The sequence below is a fragment of the Phragmites australis genome, chromosome 21 (assembly GCF_958298935.1).
Source record: "Phragmites australis chromosome 21, lpPhrAust1.1, whole genome shotgun sequence".
In the NCBI taxonomy this organism is placed as follows: domain Eukaryota; kingdom Viridiplantae; phylum Streptophyta; class Magnoliopsida; order Poales; family Poaceae; genus Phragmites; species Phragmites australis.
Window position 1 is genome coordinate 8830444 of NC_084941.1, and position 18752 is coordinate 8849195.

Genomic DNA, 18752 nt, shown 5'->3' on the forward strand with positions numbered 1-18752 from the left:
GCAAAAATACGTATAATCATGCAGGCACAGGAATTTGCAGCACCTTACGCCCTTAGCCACTCTTCAAAGGTTGTCCACTTGAGTGCCCTCACATATTTGGCACCGGAGAGAGAGAGAGGGGAAATTTCTTACTTGCACGCTGGCCACTTTGCTCTATTTTCAGCGCCACCTGGCTGTTGTGACGTGGCACTCGATGCGAAATGACGCTCTTGCCCTTGGCTCAAGGGCGTGCTGCACATCCAGCCCGACGGAGCCACTTCGCACTCGAGTCGTCTTCTTCCTCTCGCCACTCCCAATCGAGTCCGTCTTCCTCCTCTCGGTCACCATGTCTCGGTCGTTGTCGGAGGATAAACTCCTCAAGCGGGGATCCTGAGGGACCCCCTTTGAGATTCGACCAGGGATGATTCTGAATCTACTTCGTTCGTGGATTAAATGCGAGTATATGAGATATAGACGGGATGGATGATCGTCTGCTGATGGGAGTAAATACTCAAGAGATTTTAGACAGGTTCGAGCTGTACAGAGCATAATACCCTACTCCTGTGTATATATGCTATTAATACTCTGGGAATGCCTTTCTCTGGATCTCCTGTATTACAAGGTTTTTTTATCTAAGTCTATAGCTTCGGTCTTGCTTCGAGCTTGGTGAACCTCTGCTCCGCTTCTCAAACTTGTCTTCTTCGGCTGGTTTCTTGCACCTTGTGACCCGTCTTCTTTCTCCGAGGTGCACCCCCCTTTTATCCTGTTCGGCGTGCCCAGAAAGGAGGGTACGAGTCCCTATGAGCCATAAATGGAAAGCAACCATCATGGGCTGCAGCTCGACGTTACCGGGGTTGAAAAGTGCATCCCCGGCCGATCTTGTCGTCCATTACGCTCGGCTTTAGCAGTTGAGGAATGGGGGCCCACCGGACAGCTGCCGAACCACCCTGCATGCCCGCTCGATCAGAGCGGGTCTGACACAGCAGGGGGCAGCGATAAGCCTCGAGCCCAGCAAAGACATCCCCGAGCCGCGTAGGGTGACGTGCAATGGGATCCATCGCATTAAATGTCCCCATATCTTCCTCCAGACGGTGGCAGGGACTGACAACAGGCGTGGGAGAAGTGACAGGCCACGCCTTCTCTTAAATCCAGCATTGGATCTCTCACCAACTGACACCTCACCGCTGAACCCTTATAGGAACACAATAATGACACAGCTTCTATGGCACATCAATGGTGTGTTTTCGGAAAAGCTTGTCAGTGACACGCAACAAAGAAAACTTGTCCTTGCTAATCATTTGGAGAAAAAGGGATAGACCACCTACATACAATTTCCTTCCGAAAGAGAACAACCACATCAATCGAGTAATCATTGCTAAGATTTGGAGTGCACTACTGCACTCCAAGTCTGTTCTGATTTTCTCGCGATGTGACATGTAGTTCGTCGGTCCGCTTAAACACATTCTTCCATTGAACATGCAATCTTTCATGAATGCAGCTAACTATAGTTCGTCGGTCCGCTTAAACACATTTTTCTCTTGAACGCACAATCTTTTATGAATGCAATTAACTACAGTGAAATGCCTCTTAAATTTATTTACTATCGATACCAGTATACCACAGAGGGAAGTCAATAGCTATACCTTACTGAGGATGAGGCTGGTCTCAAAGAACTTCATATCTTTAAGAGAAATTTAATTTTTTGCTACTCTTTTTGTTAGCCACTCTTCAAAGGTCGTCCACTTGAGTGTCCTCACATATTTGGCACCGGAGAGAGAGGGGAAATTTCTTACTTGCTCGCAGGCCACTTTGCTCTATTTTCAGCGCCACCTGGCTGTTGTGACGTGGCATTCGACGCGAAATGACGCTCCTGCCCTTGGCTCAAGCGCGTGCTGCATATCCAGCCCGACCGAGCCACTTCGCACTCGAGTCGTCTTCTTCCTCTCGCCACTCCCAATCGAGTCCGTCTTCCTCCTCTCGGCCGCCATGTCTCGGTCGTCGTCTTCAAGACTGAAGGCTTCAGAGTCGAAGGAGTAGTCCAATCCGATTGTCCAGGAGACTGGGCTGCCGCTGATCCAGTGCACAAAATGCAAGGAAGAGAGGGTCATCGAGCTGACGGCGAAGATAGATGCGAACTACGGGAAGTTCTTCAAGTGCCCAAGGAACATGACTCAGCATATGTTTTTTATGCAATCCCTGATCTCATGGAAGCCTCGGCTGACCTCAAACAGGATGTCGAATCGATTAAAAAGGGACCATTCAGAGATGGAGCTTAGGCCAAGCCAACAGCGGTTGTGCCCCCTCCCCCAAAAAAAACCTTTTGCCACTTTTTTTTACAATGGGTATGCAGCCCATGTGGACTAATAGCCTACTTACTCCAACGGCTTATGAACGTGAGAAATCAAGTTAAAATGTGTCTTATTTTTATTTGTGATGAGTAATTGATATTATTATTTATTTGGTTTGATGATCTTCGGTTTTGCATGAGTTTTGATGTGGTTTGAATTAATTTGATATTTTATTTGAGCATATTGATTATGGAATAATTGGAATTAGAGTTGGAGATATGTGTTTGCTTGTCTCATGGTATATAGGTGATATATGTAACTTAGCGGTCGACGGTGGGATGATCGGGGCCAAGCGGAGTGCTTAGTGCCAAACGATCAAGGAGGTCGGACGAAGTCAAGGGTAATCCTAGCTAAACACGTGAAGGTCAAGCAAAGCATTGAAGGCGGATGGAGACGGCGTGTTGACAAAGCCAAGCGTAGAGGATGCCGGTGCAAGTGACAAGGCGGCCCGAGGGATAGGGAGCGGGAGAGACTTGCCGGCGGTCAGAATCGCATGACGGAGTACACGCATCGACATCGAAACTCATGCTTAAGGTGTAAGTAAGGAGATGAGTTACATTTTGAGAAGCATGTAGGTGGTTTCGCGGTTTCGCCTCGAAACCGTGGGAGGATTGGAGGAGTATGTGGTACTATCGTGAAGCTTGCGTCGAGGCGAAGCTAAGTCGTGAAAGCGCTGCTGCCGTCCGATGAATGAAGAAGAAAATGAACCAAAATACCCTCAGTGGTAGATAGGAGTGTACTACAAGATAGGGGTATTTTGGGAAAAAACTAGGAAACTTATGGGCTAAATTTTCTAGGTCTATAAATAGAGGGGTAGGGTTATGAGAGAGTTGAAAACAAACACTTGAGCCCCCTTGTGCCACCCATTTGAGAGCCTTAGAGCTAGGGTTTTAGATGAGAGAAGGATTAGTACTTAGCCTATGTAATAAGTGAGATTTTTTAGAGATAAATTTTTATAATCCGCCTAAAATAGGGCTGACCTATTTGAGTAATGAAGTTTATGTTTTTTGCATATGCTTGAATTCCCCTCTTTCTAGTTTGCCTCTATTGATTTCCTTGTAAGTTTGCAAGTTTTCAGTGTTTTTTTTATTTTTATTTTGGTTTTTGAGCTGAATTTTTAGCATCTTGGGATGTTGCTCTTCTTATTTCTATAGGCATAAAAATTCACATACGAGTGTACACTCATGGGTCTTGAGTACCCTTGCCTCTAGATCATCAATTTGGAGATGTTTCTTGTCCGATGATCTTTTCTTTGAGCTGCAGTTTTTCACCTTCACAGAGTTGTTCTTCTTGATGCTAGTGGCTTAAACACTCACATACTCATATATTTGAGCGGGTCTTGAGTCCCCTTGCTACTAGACTATTGTCTTGGAGGATAATCTTGTCCGATGACCATCTTCTCTAGTTTTCTTGAAAGTTGCGAGTTTTTTTGCATAAAAACACATGGAATGGTCTTGAATAGTACATATGGTTCATATTCTATCCGTGGAGTCATGTTGCCATGGAACTAATCTTTTTTCTTTGTCTCTCTGAATCTTTTGCTTCAGCTTAAGCGTTTTGACGTGCGTTGGGTGAGAAATAGAAAAAGGCCATCTATTTCAAAAGAAATTTATTGAGACGTCTATTCACCCCCCTCTAGTTGTCATTCTCGGTCCTACAGAACAAGTGTTGCTAGCTACAGAACAAGATGAAAAATGATTTTCTTATCAATAGTTTGCTAGTATGGATTGAGGGTCAAATTATAGATGGATATTTATACTTCTATAAATGTATGAGATGTGGCAGATACGATCAATATCAACTGTCTATCCGAGTTGATCAAATGATCACCGTGAAAAGTTAGAACATATTTCTCTTTCCAAAAATACATTCAATCTCTTATTATTTGTCTTATATACCTAAACATTCAATATTTGGCTTCCATACATCTAAAAAATATATTCAATCTCTCTAATTATTTATTTTATATATCTAGACGTCTGATATTTGTCTTCCATATATTCACCTCTGGACATCTCAAGAGGGTGTGCCGCTATCCGTTTGTCGCCTCCACCGTCATCTACCATAGAGGTCGCCTCTGTCACGCTATCTTTACATCAAGGTATTGTGCAAGAATTGTTTTCATTCACTCACAAATCGGTCACCATCTTGATCTTTCTCACAGCGTTGTTATGGATGACCAAATCTGGATGATACGGTCCCCTCCACCCTCATGTCTAAGTATTCGTCATTCTCTTCTCTTCTGAAATTACATGATCATGTTGTGAATTTCATATATGCAAATATCTCTTTTGTTATGCTATATTCTTCTACTTCTTCAGATTGCTATATCTTGGATTGATTCCACGTGAGTGAAACACGTGTGCAATTGCTAATAGCTACGAACTTTAAGGATGAAAAATGTCACAGAGCTAATCTGTAGAGTGGCTATCAGTTTAAGACCATGGCTAGTTGTAATTTTGGTATATATAGTACTACTTTTTAGAGTTGTTTCTAGATATTATAATCTATTAGTCTCGCTAGAATATGTATTTTAAACCAAGTATGGGAAATGATGGCTATAAATTATGCCATATATTAGTTGAGTAAATTTCACTTTAGATCATGTATTAGTGTATTTGGTGTACTTTGAACCATATATTTTATGATGATATTTCAATTTGTATCGTGTTTAAGGAATCGATATTTGATTATGCTCATGTGACGAGTAGTTCCATCCATATCAGCTCTACGTATTTATCTGAGAGGGTAAACTATTGTTTTCAAACCAAGCTTTCTTCCTTTCGATTCAGTTTTTTGTTGCATGCTTCCCCTTTGACCTCAACTTGCTAAAATAATCTCTCCATATCGTATAGGATAGTATCGAGTTTATAGCGTTTTCGATCATAAAAAAGTCAACATCCTACATGTAATCTCACCCTCTGATTATTGTTCGCTAGCATTACAGAGATAGGCGACGGACCGACGATAAGGTAGACAATGATCAGGGTGGTGCGGCGGTTCAGGTGGTGACTTGAGGAGAGGCAGTGCCAAGGTAGACATGGCTGGAGAGGAGCAGTTGTGTAGGCAGCAACTTGACAGCGACGTCAACGAGGAATATAAGAAGATGATGAAGTCTGCGAGTAGTGACACTTGGATTCTGGAGGCCCGATATGGAGAGACGGCTCTAACAACTTGAGGTAAAATGGGAAGCATGCAACGAAGAATGAACTGAGAGAAAGAAAGCTTGGGCTAGAAACAACAGTCCACCCTCCCAGTTGAATTTGCAGAGTTAAGTGGATGGAATTGCTCATCGCGTGAGCATAGTCAAATGCCCAGTCTTAGACATGATGTGAACTGAAACATTAGCGTAAAATGTATGGTTCAAAGTGACACTTGTGCTTTTAGAGTTGTGCTTGTTTGTTTTCGAAATGCATAGAAGCACTTCTCTTGTTAAATGTGGTTCAAAGTGCACCAAGTGCACTAATATATTTCTAAAGTAAAATTTGCTCTTAGTTTAATGGTTTAGCACTTGAACATTTTCAAATTTGCTTTGTTTTTTAGCCCCCCTTAAAATTTTGGTGAAGCTCCATTATTGATGACATGGATCAACTTACCACAGGGGGTAATCAATCGAGTTCTCAAATCTACTGAAAACCTAGCTCATCCTACAACCTAGGGTTTCAGATAGGGTTTTTTTTTTTTTTTTTGCCAACGCTAAAAATAGCTTCGCTTATTTACCACTCTGACTCATAATCGTTAACTCACATTTCCTATATTTCATTGACACAAGTAACATCATAATTAAGAAGCCAATCTTTTCTGTAACAAATCATCAATTTATTCTTTAGAAAGAGATCAGAATAGAACTTATTTCAGAACCCTTAAACCCTACAACCAGACAACAAAAAGGTTGGGGATCTCATTCGCACCTGTAGCTCTGAGGCATAGGGCCAATCCGTCACCGGAGACGAGGAAGACGTCGGTCTGCTCCGACTGGTTTGGCTCGAGCACCCTGCTCCTGCCACAACATCAGATCGACTGGTTTGGCTCGAGCGCCTAGGCTCATGTCGGCATAGGGTCTCTCCGATGGAGGGACTAGTTGGTGCCCGCCATCTGCCGGTACGCTACGCCAAGCATAAGGGACTCGACACTCGACATCGGTGGGGCGGGTATATGTCAATACGGCGCAACAGAGGGTGTCTGATGCAAAATATCCATCTCCTGTCTTGTCTCAGACTAATCCGATCCATTGAAATGCAGTCTAACGGCTAGGAACGATCCCGGAAGTTCGTTGCACTCGCACATAGACCGCAACGGCTAGGAACGATCCCGGAAGTTCGTTGCACTCGCACAAAGACCCGGAAGTTCGTTGCACTCGCACAAAGACCGCAACGACAGAGCAATGTCTGTGATATTGAGTTAATCGAGGAGCCCCACGCAAATACTACTCCGCCACTTATTCCATCCATCTGGACCGTCGAAGTCGATCCAACGGCGCACGAGAGACCAATAACCGACCCCGCCCCCGGTTCCAGCAACCAACCGAGCAGGTTCGGCGTAGCGCCGGCAAGGAGCGGTAGCCCCCCCCCCCCCCCCCTCACCGAAGAAGCATCGGTGCGTCGTCAGGACTCACCCTATTCACGCCGGCCGGCGCACCAGATGACTTCAATTTGTGTAGGTGATTATCTGATGGGTGAACAAGAATTTCAGGAAGAGCAGCCATTGTCAAATAGGTGAGGTGAATGCCTCCTGTAATTTCTCTCTGGTACTAAAGAATCAGAAGTCGATGGTGACAATTTTTTACAATAGTCCATGAAACTGCCAATAATTTTTTTTTTTAAAAAAGGAAGCATCACCCTATGCAATTGCAAAATGCACTGCTATTTTTGTGCTTGTACATGTGTCTGTCAATCTTCAGATCTTCAGGGTTCAGACTCTTCTGTTCCTTTTATTTTTTACGAAACTCTTCTGTTCCTTGTCGAAACCTGTTGCAATCAGAAACCCCCAACCATCTGTAACAGTTGCTTTAGACACCACGTAGTGCCATTTCTCTGCAATCCAAGGACTTCTTTTGATAGACCATGGAAGTGTGATATAGTTCACCAAAGGCAGCACCTATCGATCAAAATACAGAAAGAACTCCACCCCACATTGATTTACAATGGCGATATGCGCTGATAGGCCATGCCAGCCAGTGAACTATGCTTCCGGCCATACAAGAAATATATGAGCACACCAGCCACCAGCCATGCAGAAACACGAATCCACGTATAACTCCTGCAATCATTATTCGAAGCGTGAGACCAAGATTAGAAATGGCTACGCCAACAAGAATCAGGTTAAGAAATTCTGATATTTGTAAGCTAAATTATGTCTGGCATGGGTACACGAAAGTGCATCTTGGCTTAAAGGATTATGTGGCTTATGTCTGATCAAACAATTATGTCCCAGTGGAACTTGTGTCTTTCAGACAATAGCAGGCTGGGCAAGGTGAAGCATAAAGGATCATAAGGTCGATTACAACCTAATTTGCTTACCCGATATTCATAAGCAGGTATACATTGATGACGATGCAACAGATTGGAAGTATTGGAACCAATGGGCACATGAAACCTGGAGAAACAAAAAGATAATTTCAGACAGCATTGAATTGTGATAACATATATCTCAAATTTCACAGAAGAAGTGGTGATGCCCCTCTTCCATAGCTTGTACCTCCAGTTTGTCTAGAAGAGCTCTTGTCTTGTCCAATGCATGAAAGAACAATGGAACAACTCAACAATAGCAAGCCGCCTATGGCACACGCCGTGGATTGCATATAACTATTGAATGCAAAAGAGGATCAGGGTGAGATTGTAGAGGCCAAACTAAAAACATGCTTACTTCTGTATCACTTTAAAAATATATTATTTGCTTTTCCTGGTAAAAAATCGGTGAAATCCTTGTGGTACTCTTGTCCCAGAATGGAGCACCAAATTCCTTTGTTTTTTCGCATTATAAAAGCAGGGAGTCAAAAGACCACCCACTAGGATCCATGAGGTAGAGAAATAATAAAGTTAGCACTTACAATGGGAAAAAAGAGAAAGAAACCGAAGAAACGAAGATGATGATCCCGATAAATATCAATACTATGCTTCTTGTGGCTTTCTGTCGCCTTAACTTGTTGGCTACCTCACAGACAGTAGGTGCTTCTTGAACTGATTCCATAAAGAACAAAAACAAAATCAGAATATATATATGACCATATCAGTAGGCCATGAATGTAAAACTAGGAATGCTGTAATATGAATATACGATGTTTGAAGTAATGAGCTACTGGCAACAAATAACTTACCAGCATTTCATATGCAAAATAAAAAATAATAACTTGTCAGCCGACACCTGATTTACATAGCGAATGCAAGCTGAAAAAGACAAACAGAAATCCTGATGCACATCAGGCATCGATACTACCCTTTACACCATGTTCGTGCAAAATATGCAACTGGGGATTAAGAACGCATAAGTTGTTAATTCTGGTAATTTTCTTATCCCTGCCACCAACTTAAATCAACTTAACATTTCATAGAACAGTATTATTTTTCATTACCATTGCCAAAAGGATCCTCCGAGTTTTCCTCATCCTGCTCTGAGTGCCCAGAGTACGAAGTTAGTGATTCAGGTGTTCCTGCAAGAGCCACTCCCATTGGCATCTCACTTGGAGGAGCATATCTTACTACTAAAACAGAAATGGCAACTGCGGTAAATGCCAGTAGGGTTCCCACGCTTACCTGAACAAACAGATCAAGAAACCATTATCACCTGGAGTAGCTCTGGATCTAACAATGCTACCATTTTTAAAGGACAAGTAACATATTACCATCCCTGCCAATTGGGAGACATCCATAAAAAAAGCCAGGATAGCAGCACATGTCCCAGTCAAGATTGTGCTCAGGATTGGTACTTGAGTTTGTTGATTAACAGCTGAGAACAGTGATGGAAGCAATCCATCTCTTGCCATAGCCATTATAATTCTTGGCTGACCAAAGGCATGATGTAAACGATAATGATCAGTCCTTCCTGATGTAATTTTGGATAATCTTTTCTTCATAAAAAGAAATACAATAACCACCCTGCATTCCTACCTTAAATAAACCTATTGATTTTTTTTGGTACGAGTTGATTTGGGAAAAATGCTATACGGCCTTCTCAGACTACATACCTCTCTTTATTAATGTGAGTTTGCGCGAAAGTCCCTTATATTTTCACATATTACACCAATACGTTCTCACAAGATGGGCATCATATCAATCATTCTGTCCTGTTACAAGTTACATATTGATTCATCTGGGCCTAATCGCTTACTGAAACAGTCAGCCAATTTTTCACAAGACTATGGGCCTGTTTGGTTCATATACTAACCTTGCCACCATTTGCCACAATTTTTTGCCACACTCGTCTAACGTTAGTCAATCAAAATCTTAGCCACACATTGGCACACCTAAGGGAATCTTACCACACTTTTTTGGGTCACTGACGCGCGGGATCATAGCAGCAAGAAGAGAATCTTGCCACAATTGTGGCTACGAACCAAATAGATGCATAAGCTGGTCAAACCTAACTAACTTTAGGCATGACAAACTGTGGTAAGTTTTGGCGATGAACCAAACATGCCCTATATATTATAGCCTCAATGCCCTGCTATCTAACTTCTCGATGAATATGTCTCAATGTGCTTGGTGCGATCATGCCACACAGGATTGTTTGCAATGCTAATTGTTTATTTCTGACTTTTGATAGTAAGCCCTTCATCCATCATAGCCACATTGGTTGTGGAACCACCTTGACCTCCACCGCAGCTTCAACTATATTTCCACGACCACCGCGATCTCCTCCATAGCCACCACGACTTCCACCACGATGCCCTCCATAGCCACCAAAACCTCGGCGAGCTCCACCCTGGCCACCAACTATGAAACACAGATACCTCCAAGCGGGTACATATCCGAGTTGGACATCGTATCCGACGCGGATACGGCTCAGATATGTATCTGCGGAGTATCCGGCTGAAAATAATTAGGAGAAAATCAAATACCTTGCAAATACTTCGTGGATACCTCGCGGACACAGCCCGCCCCACTCAAATCCCTAATCTGCTCTCTCCCTCTCGTGTCTCGCCCACTCGCAGCCGCCTCCCGACGCCAGCACGTGGGTCGTCTCGCCGCTCTCGACCTTGTCAGCAACCACCCGCGGGCACGGTTCCAGCCAGCAGACACTCCGCCCTCAGCCGCCACACGGAAGCCACTCCACCTGCTCGGCCGCACCTCGCCACGACGCCACCTCCAACCGGCAGATACTCCACCCAGGTGCCCACCCGCTCGGCTGCAACCGCCGCACGGAAGCCACTCCGCCTGCTCGGTCGCACAGAAGCTTCTCCGCCGGTCTGCCTATCCGCTCGGCCACACCTCACCGCGACACCGCCTCCAGCCGGCTAATCTCCACCTGCATGGGCCCCTAGTCCTCCACTCTCTAGCCGGTAGCGCACAAGGTGTTCCAGTGAGTAGCCATGCGCCTCCACTCTCCAACCGGCAGTGCCGAAATGACTCACACCAGGCACAATGAAAGGGCCGAAGCTGTGCGATTTTGATCTGCTATGTGCACGGCTAATGAAAGGGCCATGTAACAGTACACAGTAGTGTTTGTTTCTTTAGTCGATTTTTGCTACTTAATCAGTACTGATCTACATGCTGAATTTGGACCTCACTAGCATTGTGTTTGTGAAGCAAAGTAGCAGGCTAGAAGCAGTTGTTCATTAGCATTCTTGTTTGTTCAGTAAGCCACATGTGGACACCTATGCAGAACTGGTTCTTCACTTCTCACAATATAAAATGATGCTTGTCCTGTGTTATTGTTTGTTCTTTAGCTCATTCTGTCATTCAGTTCAGTTCAGTGAGCAGGTAGAAAAATGATTCTTGTTTGTTCAGCAGTACGCTAGAACATATTGTCATATTTTGATATTCACTTGTGTAACAGAACTTAAGTAGAACATGCTACCTGGTTGCTAATTTTTTATGTCCTTTAATATGTTCTAAATTGAGACTTTTAAGTATGATATGTAATAGAATTTAAGTAGAATATGTGAGTAACTTATTTACATATTTTTTTAAATGTAGATATATCCGTGTATCGGGTTTTTTGGAAAATTGGCGTATCCCCATATCTGTATCGGTGCTGCATAGGCCACCAATGTTCCGTGGGAGAGTGGAGCTGTAGCTTAAGTGCCCTTTCTGCCAACGATTGTAGCATTTCCTACCATCAGCTATGGTACATGTTGACCGTACAGGCTTGTTGGCCCTTATCACTCTCAGCTGAATCTTCCCCTGAACCATGGCTGAAATAGCCTCCTCCATGGTTGGCAAAGTCGCCTGGCAGAACATGTCGACTTTCCCAGGCGCAAACTCCTCGTTTAGGCCATTCAAGAAGTGAATAACCCGCCTGCGTTGAAGCCAAGCCATTACAGTCACCATGTCCTTGACACAGTTCAGTTCTAGTGGATCCTAGTAATCCAAATCCGCCCATAGTTGTTGCAACTCAGTAGCGTCCTCCTGAACAATCCTCACCTCCTGCTTCAATGTATCTGCCTTCCATTGAACCTCCACCATTATCAAATTACATACCCCTTCGTACATGTTCCTCAGTGTCTTCCACATCCCTGCAGCAGTAGGGATCGTCTCCACCATCCGAAAAACGGATGGGGACATCCAATTCATCAACCATAACATCACCACAGCATTGGTGGCATTCCACACCCTCCATTCCATGCTAGACTTGTCATCAGGTTTGTTAGGTGATGGAATTACTGTTCATGAGCGTGGCTGTTAACATGTGGTCCTGTAGCACCTGCGGTACTGTAGTGCGTGATCGGATACGATTAGTTTAGATTGGTTGTTAGAGATAAGTTAGTAGTTTAAATCAGATGAGAGTTAGAGATAAGCTAGAGTTGGATTTGAATTAGAACTCTATAGGCCGGCTATATATACACAACGCAAGCCGTGATTAATCAATGAATCAAACAAGATAAATCAATATAGTTCCTAGTCCCCTTCTCATATAACTTCCCTAATATTCCTAGTCTCCCCAATCTATAGTTCAATCCCTTCCCTAGCAGCCAACGCCACCCAGCTATCCTCCCGGCGAGTGTTTATCTTAACATTTGGTATCATAGCTGCCAGGTTCCGAGTCCGAACGGTGAGCTACTTGCTATACCCGGTGACCGAGGTGTTTCACCAGGTCTTCAACCCATACAGTGCTGAGGAGGTGCACTTGTTCATGGTGGTAACAATGTGCAAGCGCTTGTTCGGTTCCGGCTAGCACAAGGTACAGGTCGAGCTCACGACACACTCCACGGCGTTGCATCTACGATGGCTATTGCCGGTTGGACATCCAGCACATGCAACCAACACTAGCACCTTCGTCGACAAAAACCTTGCCAGCAGCCGCGGAAGATCACCTGTGTGTTTCCATGACGTTCGGCGAGGACGCTAGCTCTCAAGCCATCGAAGCTTTAACCAAGTTGGTGGCCGACATGCAGAAGCAACTCGACGAATTAGCACAACATGTGGTTGCCATCGACAAGCGTTCGCTAGATACTGTGAGTCAGCTGGTCGCACTGCAAATCAGCATGTCATCCAGCGCAACGGCTCCTTCACCAGCAGTGACCTTGGCGTCCATGGAGGCCTCGGACGACACAACAACTATCCCGTCGACGCACTCCACCATCACCATCGCGGGTGACACCGCTCATGTGGCTGCGTCGAGAGCGGACACCGTCATCAACACCGAGCCACTTGCCATGTGTTCGACATTATGCCAGACGGCAACAGCGCCGTCAGTGCTGCAACCACATCCCTACCAGTGATCATCATCGACGTCGACCACACAGTAGATGTTGCTGCTCTAAACAAGGGGACTTGGTGCTTTCACGTGAAGGGATGCTGACGGTATAACCATTCGTCAACATGGGGATTTTAAGGGCTACAACCATCGCCGCCACCACATCTCAAGATAAGTTAGGTGATGGAATTATTGTTCACGTGTGGTACTGTAGCATCGCGTGGTATTGTAGCCCATGATCAGATAAGATTAGTTAGGTTGGTTGTTAGAGATAAGTTAGTAGTTTAAATCATATAAGAGTTAGAGATAAGTTGCAGTTGGATTTGAATTAGGACTCTGTAGGTTGGCTAGACTATATACACGATGCCAGCCGTGATTAATCTAGTTCATAGTCTCATTCTCCTGTATCTTTCCCAATATCCAATATTCTAAGTCTCCGCAATCTATAGTCCAATCCCCTCCCTAGTAGCCAACGCCACCCGGCTATCCTCCCGGTGAGTGTTTACCCTAACAAGGTTCAACATAGGTCTCCTCCAAATAGTGCTCCACTCCTACCCTCAACATTATCTTTGCTCCCCTAGACCAACTCAAATAATTTTTGCTTCCCTCCAACCTCACTTCATTTGGCACTGCTCTAGCTCCAATTCATGGTCCAACTCATGTCTTAGGACCCTTCGTCGCCATCACCATGAGGCCCTGCAATAAACTTCTCCAATCGCCTTCGGTGATCAGTGAGGATTCTCCAGCAACAATTCGCTTATCGTTCACTGCCTCCGATAGGACCGATGCAGCTTCCTCTTCAGCCTTATTTATCGCCTCCGTCTCCTCCGGGCCCATCTTCTTTACTGGAACAATGGCAATTGAAAAACTATGGTGCGTCCCAGTCACTGCAATGCTCAAGACATCAAAATCTGGCAAACCTCGGACACCACCTTCACGAAGACAGCAAAAAAATCTCACCATTGGCCCTTCTCTTTCCAACACTGCAATCATTCAGACAAGCTTCCTCCCAGTAGCATCAGCTCAACAGCACCCTCTCCCCCTTTCCTCCTAACCTAACATCAGCAACAGCAGCAAAACAAAAACAGCAGCAGCCAGAGGCAAGCAGCAAAAAATCAACGGTCGGTTCCTTTTCCTTTCCTGATCCACAGCAAATCGGCAGCAAGTAGCTCTCTCTCTCTCTCTCTCTCTCTCTCTCTCTCTCTCAGTCCACGCGGCAACCCCCTATGCCTGCTTCGGCGCGACCTAGCCCACGCGGCGGAGACGGCGGCCCGCCATGCGCGCCTAGCAGGGCGACAACGGCTTGAGCTGCCTGTTCGGTGATGAGTATGGGGACGAGAAGGTAGCGAGTTGGGCGGCGGCAAGTGTTTGTGTGGTGTCGGCTCTGATTCTTTTCTTTCGTCTAGAGATTTCACCCTCTCTTATGTTTATGTGATTTTTTAGAAGGTCCTTTACAATCTCACATATTACACTTCACACCAACAAGTTTCAAGACGGCACTTTTTGCAAATTCTAGTCACGTTGCATATCCTATAGAGATAGAAACTAGAAAGTGACTAAAATGGAAAGGGAGCCTAAGAATGCTTTAATTTCTCAATTCTTATACAAGTATCCAGTGAAAAAAATCGGCTGAAACAACCTTACCGAGACCCGCTGGTAAGGGTTTTCTACCGGCCCATATTGTTTGAATTTGGACAAACTTTGATCAAATTTTGATATCTGGTCAAATTTCGTCAAGAAAATCAAATTTCATTTAAAATTTTGGCCAGTAACCACGCCGCTCGGACCGTTAATCGGTCTTAACAGGGGTCATGGTAACCGATGCATCTAATACTGCACGTACCTGCGGGAGAATACCACCTATCAAGGATGCGATGAGAGCAAGAACAGCCCCACTGGAAACGACATACCTACATTTCAATGGAGTAAGAACACTCAATGCCGGCACATACAAAAAAAATGTGCAAGTAATCTCCTTGATTCACTGGGAATCAGCATTTCAGCTTAGAAGGGGAGCTGGTGCTTACGCTGCCCACTGCATCCCGTACTGCGCAAATGCAGACGAAATAGGGGTTTCAGGATCCATCGCGCGATATGGCACCAAACCGACAACAACAGCAGAAACCATCATGTAGAGGAAGCAGCACAAGGACAATGTCAGGCCCATCCCCAATGGAAGATCGCGCTGAGGATTCTTCACCTGAAAATCACTTTGAGAAACAACTTGAAAGGCAGCCATGCAACTGAACACAAACTGGAGTAACATTCACAGACACAAATACTCAATTTTTGTAGATGAGAAAACAGAAGCCGACCTCCTCTGCTGTGCTAGCAACTGCGTCGAAGCCAATGTAGGCGAAGAAGAGGGTTGCTGATCCGGAGAGAACTCCGCCGACACCGTTAGGGAAGTAACTGTGTACCAGCCAAACAAGTATGAAAATCCATATGGGGGTCAGTGTATTGATTTGGTTTTATGAAGCAAGAAAAATGACTTTACCCTTCTGGTGCTTTATAACCGGCCCAGCCATTCCTCAATCCTAACCATCCACCAGCACAAATGACAAAGAGCATGACTGTGACATTTGCAATGGTGATGATGCCTTCCACAAATGAGCTCTGATCAGGACATAGCTCATACTTAGAGACTGTGTGATTGTACATTGAAAGTAGGCAAAATTCTTTTTTTTTATGGAACAGGAGGGGGGCACCCCTACTGATTACTATATATTAATAAAAGACAAACAAAGCGTTCCAGTACAAACAAAGAGAAAAAAGGCCAACAGAAAGAAGAAGGAAAGATCAAGTGATTGACTGGAGCCATCTCTCCATAGGCTGCTTTAAACTAGTGTAGTCACAATTCTTGAACTCCAAAAAAAGTGTAGTCATAATCTCATAGAACAGGAAACATCTTATAGCCTATACTGGAGCACAAATGATGACACCAGAGAGTGTGGCATCACCACATTTTCTGCTTACTATCTGTGTTTGTCTATTGGCTAGATCCCATAGAACCAAAAAGAGAACTCGCGAAGATTTCTTCAAGGCGTGGACGTCAAGGTGGAGAAGGCAGACTACCGTGCATTTAACAATGTAATTTTTTGGTTCATGGATGCCTGTGAGCATCAAATAGCCTTTTGCACCAACGTGTGCTACACTATCTAGCATAAGTTCCCTTTATTCCAATTTGCATTTGCATGTACAGTTGAACTCCTTTTATTTGCTAATGAAAATTTAGGTAGGGGCCTCCCTCCTGTCTTCATCAAAAAAATACAAAAGGGCACAAATACACAAAAGAAAAGTCTAGATTCTAGAATCCACACCATACAGGTGCATATAAGATATCTACACCCAATTCATGTGGTCTATGATCAACCAATAATATTTATGTAGCTAATTAATTACTCAACAATTAAAAAAGAGAGAATAAAATTTCCAAAATAACTTGCAGGTTCAGTGCTAGTACCTCCTTAATTCCGAGACAGAGCAATGCAGTAACTATCAAGACAAGAATAGCAGCACAAGGATCAACTGGGGTGTCAAGCCATTTAACATGCACTTGTGCTAGAAAGAAGGGCAATTTGTCTTGGCCACCAAAAAATAGAGCCTACAAAAATTGAAGATCTGGTTATGAAAAGTTCACATATCTGAAGAAAGAACTTAACAGACAACTACCAAGTTTGGCGATATGCCACGAGCCACTGATGATCCCCCGATCGTGTACTCAAGAATCAAGGCCCACCCAATCAGCCAAGCAACACTGGCCATAATTTGTCAAGAAGAAGAACAAAGCAAAGGTGAGCAAGAAACCCACAGCTCCTTATGATGGATGCTCATGCACCAACTAAGCAAGCCAAACATATATAGAGAGAGGAAAAGAACAAGAAATAAATAATGGGATTGTGCATCTGTACTTGTACCTCTCTCCAATGCAGATGTAGGAGTAGTGGTAGGCACTCCCTGCTGAAGGGAAACGGCAGGAGAGCTCGGCATAGCACAACGCTGAAAGGGCAGCAGCGATGCCGGCTATCAGAAAGGAGACGGTCAGGCCTGGCCCTGTGTGCTCACGAGCCACGGTTCCTACCAGGACATAGATGCCAGCGCCGATCGTCGAGCCGACACCTAATGACTACTGAAAGTGAGACATGGAAACTGGCATATGTTGCACTGCCTGGAACTGAAAGTAGATTCAGTGGAGGGGGGGAAAAACTCTAAAGAGAGAAATTTCACTGAAACTCTGGACCCCAAAAACCTATGTAAGAGTTGGAATTTCTTTTCTTTTCTTTTTTGCAACAAGTCAGAGTTGGAACTTGCTATATAAAGCTGAAAAATCCTGGAGGTTTGACACTAAGAACATGCTGGTGATCTTGTCTTTTAGTACTGCTGTAGCCTAAGTTAAGTGAAAGTGAGGTACCAAGTATTTCCAGTTGTACAAAATGGTGTGATCACAAGTTCTCGCGTTGTTCACAAAGGATTATCAAGATCTGTGCGTATCAGCATTCAGCAATTGCCACTTGATATCAATGCAATTATGCAACGCTTTACCAGGCCCTCAAACGCAAGAAATACAGGTCATAAGCTAGCGACAATCAGATTTCGGTCCCTCTAGATTATTCTTTTAAGAAAAAAAACAAAGTAGTATTTCAACTGCGAGTAAAATGAAATGTAATTGGATTGGATTGGCGAGTCAAATGAAATGTAAACATGGAAAGGCCAGGTTAGAGTGGGGCGAGTACCGATCGCGGTGAGGTGGGGAACGGACAGCGCCTTCGCGAGGCGCTGGCCGCCGCCCCCATCCGCTGCTTCGGTCCGGCCAGCGGAGCTCGCCGCCGCCGGCTTCCGCCGCACCAGGCGCCGCAAATTCGGCCACGAGGGGCCTCCCATGCCTCAAGTGAGAATGGGAGCGGTGGGGAGAAAGGAGAGATGAAGAGCTCGAGAGATTATCAAGCTAGAGTCCTTCGCGGATCACAGCTAGCCCCAAGAGCAAGGTGGTTGTCTTGCCCTCGATAAGAACGCTGGGGAAGCAGTACGCCATTGACTTCCTCGGTTTCTCCTCCCTCGGCCGGCTCACCTGTGTTGTGTTTTCCTTACGGTTTGGTTTTTTTTTCCTGACTAGTTACGTGGATATGCTTCGCGAAACGTGGACGTGCAGTAGACTCGTGCGGGAGCGGGCGTAGTAGCGTGCGGGAGTGCGGGTGAGAGCACGCGCGGCAGGTGGGTTCATGCTGGAGCGGACGTGAGAGCGTGTGCGACAGATGGGTCCACGCACGCAAGAGCACGAGGCAGCACATGGGACGTGGACCCATGCGAGGAGCAAAGCGGAACACAGAGGCAAAAATACCAAAAACGAAACATATGTGAGCAGAACAGAAATCCATACGTATTTTTTAAATAGTAAAAATATATTAGATATTGTTGAATAGAATTGAGTAGTGATTGAATTTGAGAGTGAAGCGAGCATTTCATTCATTGATTCTTATGGATATATACAAGGTGAACGGGTGCTTGTCCGTTAGAGGTATCTCTTACTCAATAGATAAGCATAATCGTTATGGATGGTTATTGATCATTCTA

At 44.7% G+C, this 18752-nt stretch overlaps 1 protein-coding gene across 3 annotated transcripts; it reads right to left on the reverse strand.

The window, feature by feature from the left end:
* Positions 1-7031: 7031 nt before the first annotated feature.
* LOC133903029 (cationic amino acid transporter 2, vacuolar-like) lies at positions 7032-18277 on the reverse strand. 3 transcript variants are annotated; one of them, XM_062344368.1, is made up of 14 exons: positions 17915-18273; positions 17099-17300; positions 16854-16938; positions 16645-16785; positions 15679-15797; positions 15497-15593; positions 15209-15381; positions 15025-15091; positions 9169-9327; positions 8899-9079; positions 8377-8506; positions 8025-8131; positions 7847-7922; positions 7032-7586 (listed from the first exon to the last, which is right to left on the reverse strand). In XM_062344368.1, the coding sequence occupies exons 1-14, from the start codon at positions 18060-18062 to the stop codon at positions 7466-7468; spliced, it is 1806 nt and encodes a 601-aa protein (XP_062200352.1). In that variant the 5' UTR covers positions 18063-18273; the 3' UTR covers positions 7032-7465. The 3 variants fall into 3 exon arrangements, with proteins under 3 accessions (XP_062200352.1, XP_062200353.1, XP_062200354.1); XM_062344369.1 differs by having other exon boundaries at positions 17099-17307; XM_062344370.1 differs by lacking the exons at positions 7032-7586; positions 7847-7922; positions 8025-8131; positions 8377-8506 and adding an exon at positions 8536-8713 and having other exon boundaries at positions 17915-18277.
* Between the last annotated feature and the right edge of the window lie 475 nt (positions 18278-18752).

Excerpts from the sequence above, each read along its gene's own strand:
- LOC133903029 (XM_062344368.1), bottom strand. The coding sequence starts at position 18,062 with ATGGGAGGCCCCTCGTGGCCGAATTTGCGGCGCCTGGTGCGGCGGAAG. Across the intron at positions 17,301-17,914 it reads TCCCCACCTCACCGCGATCG|GTGTCGGCTCGACGATCGGC; the intron begins GTACTCGCCCCA and ends AGTAGTCATTAG. Across the intron at positions 9,080-9,168 it reads TCTCCCAATTGGCAGGGATG|GTAAGCGTGGGAACCCTACT; the intron begins GTAATATGTTAC and ends CTGTTTGTTCAG.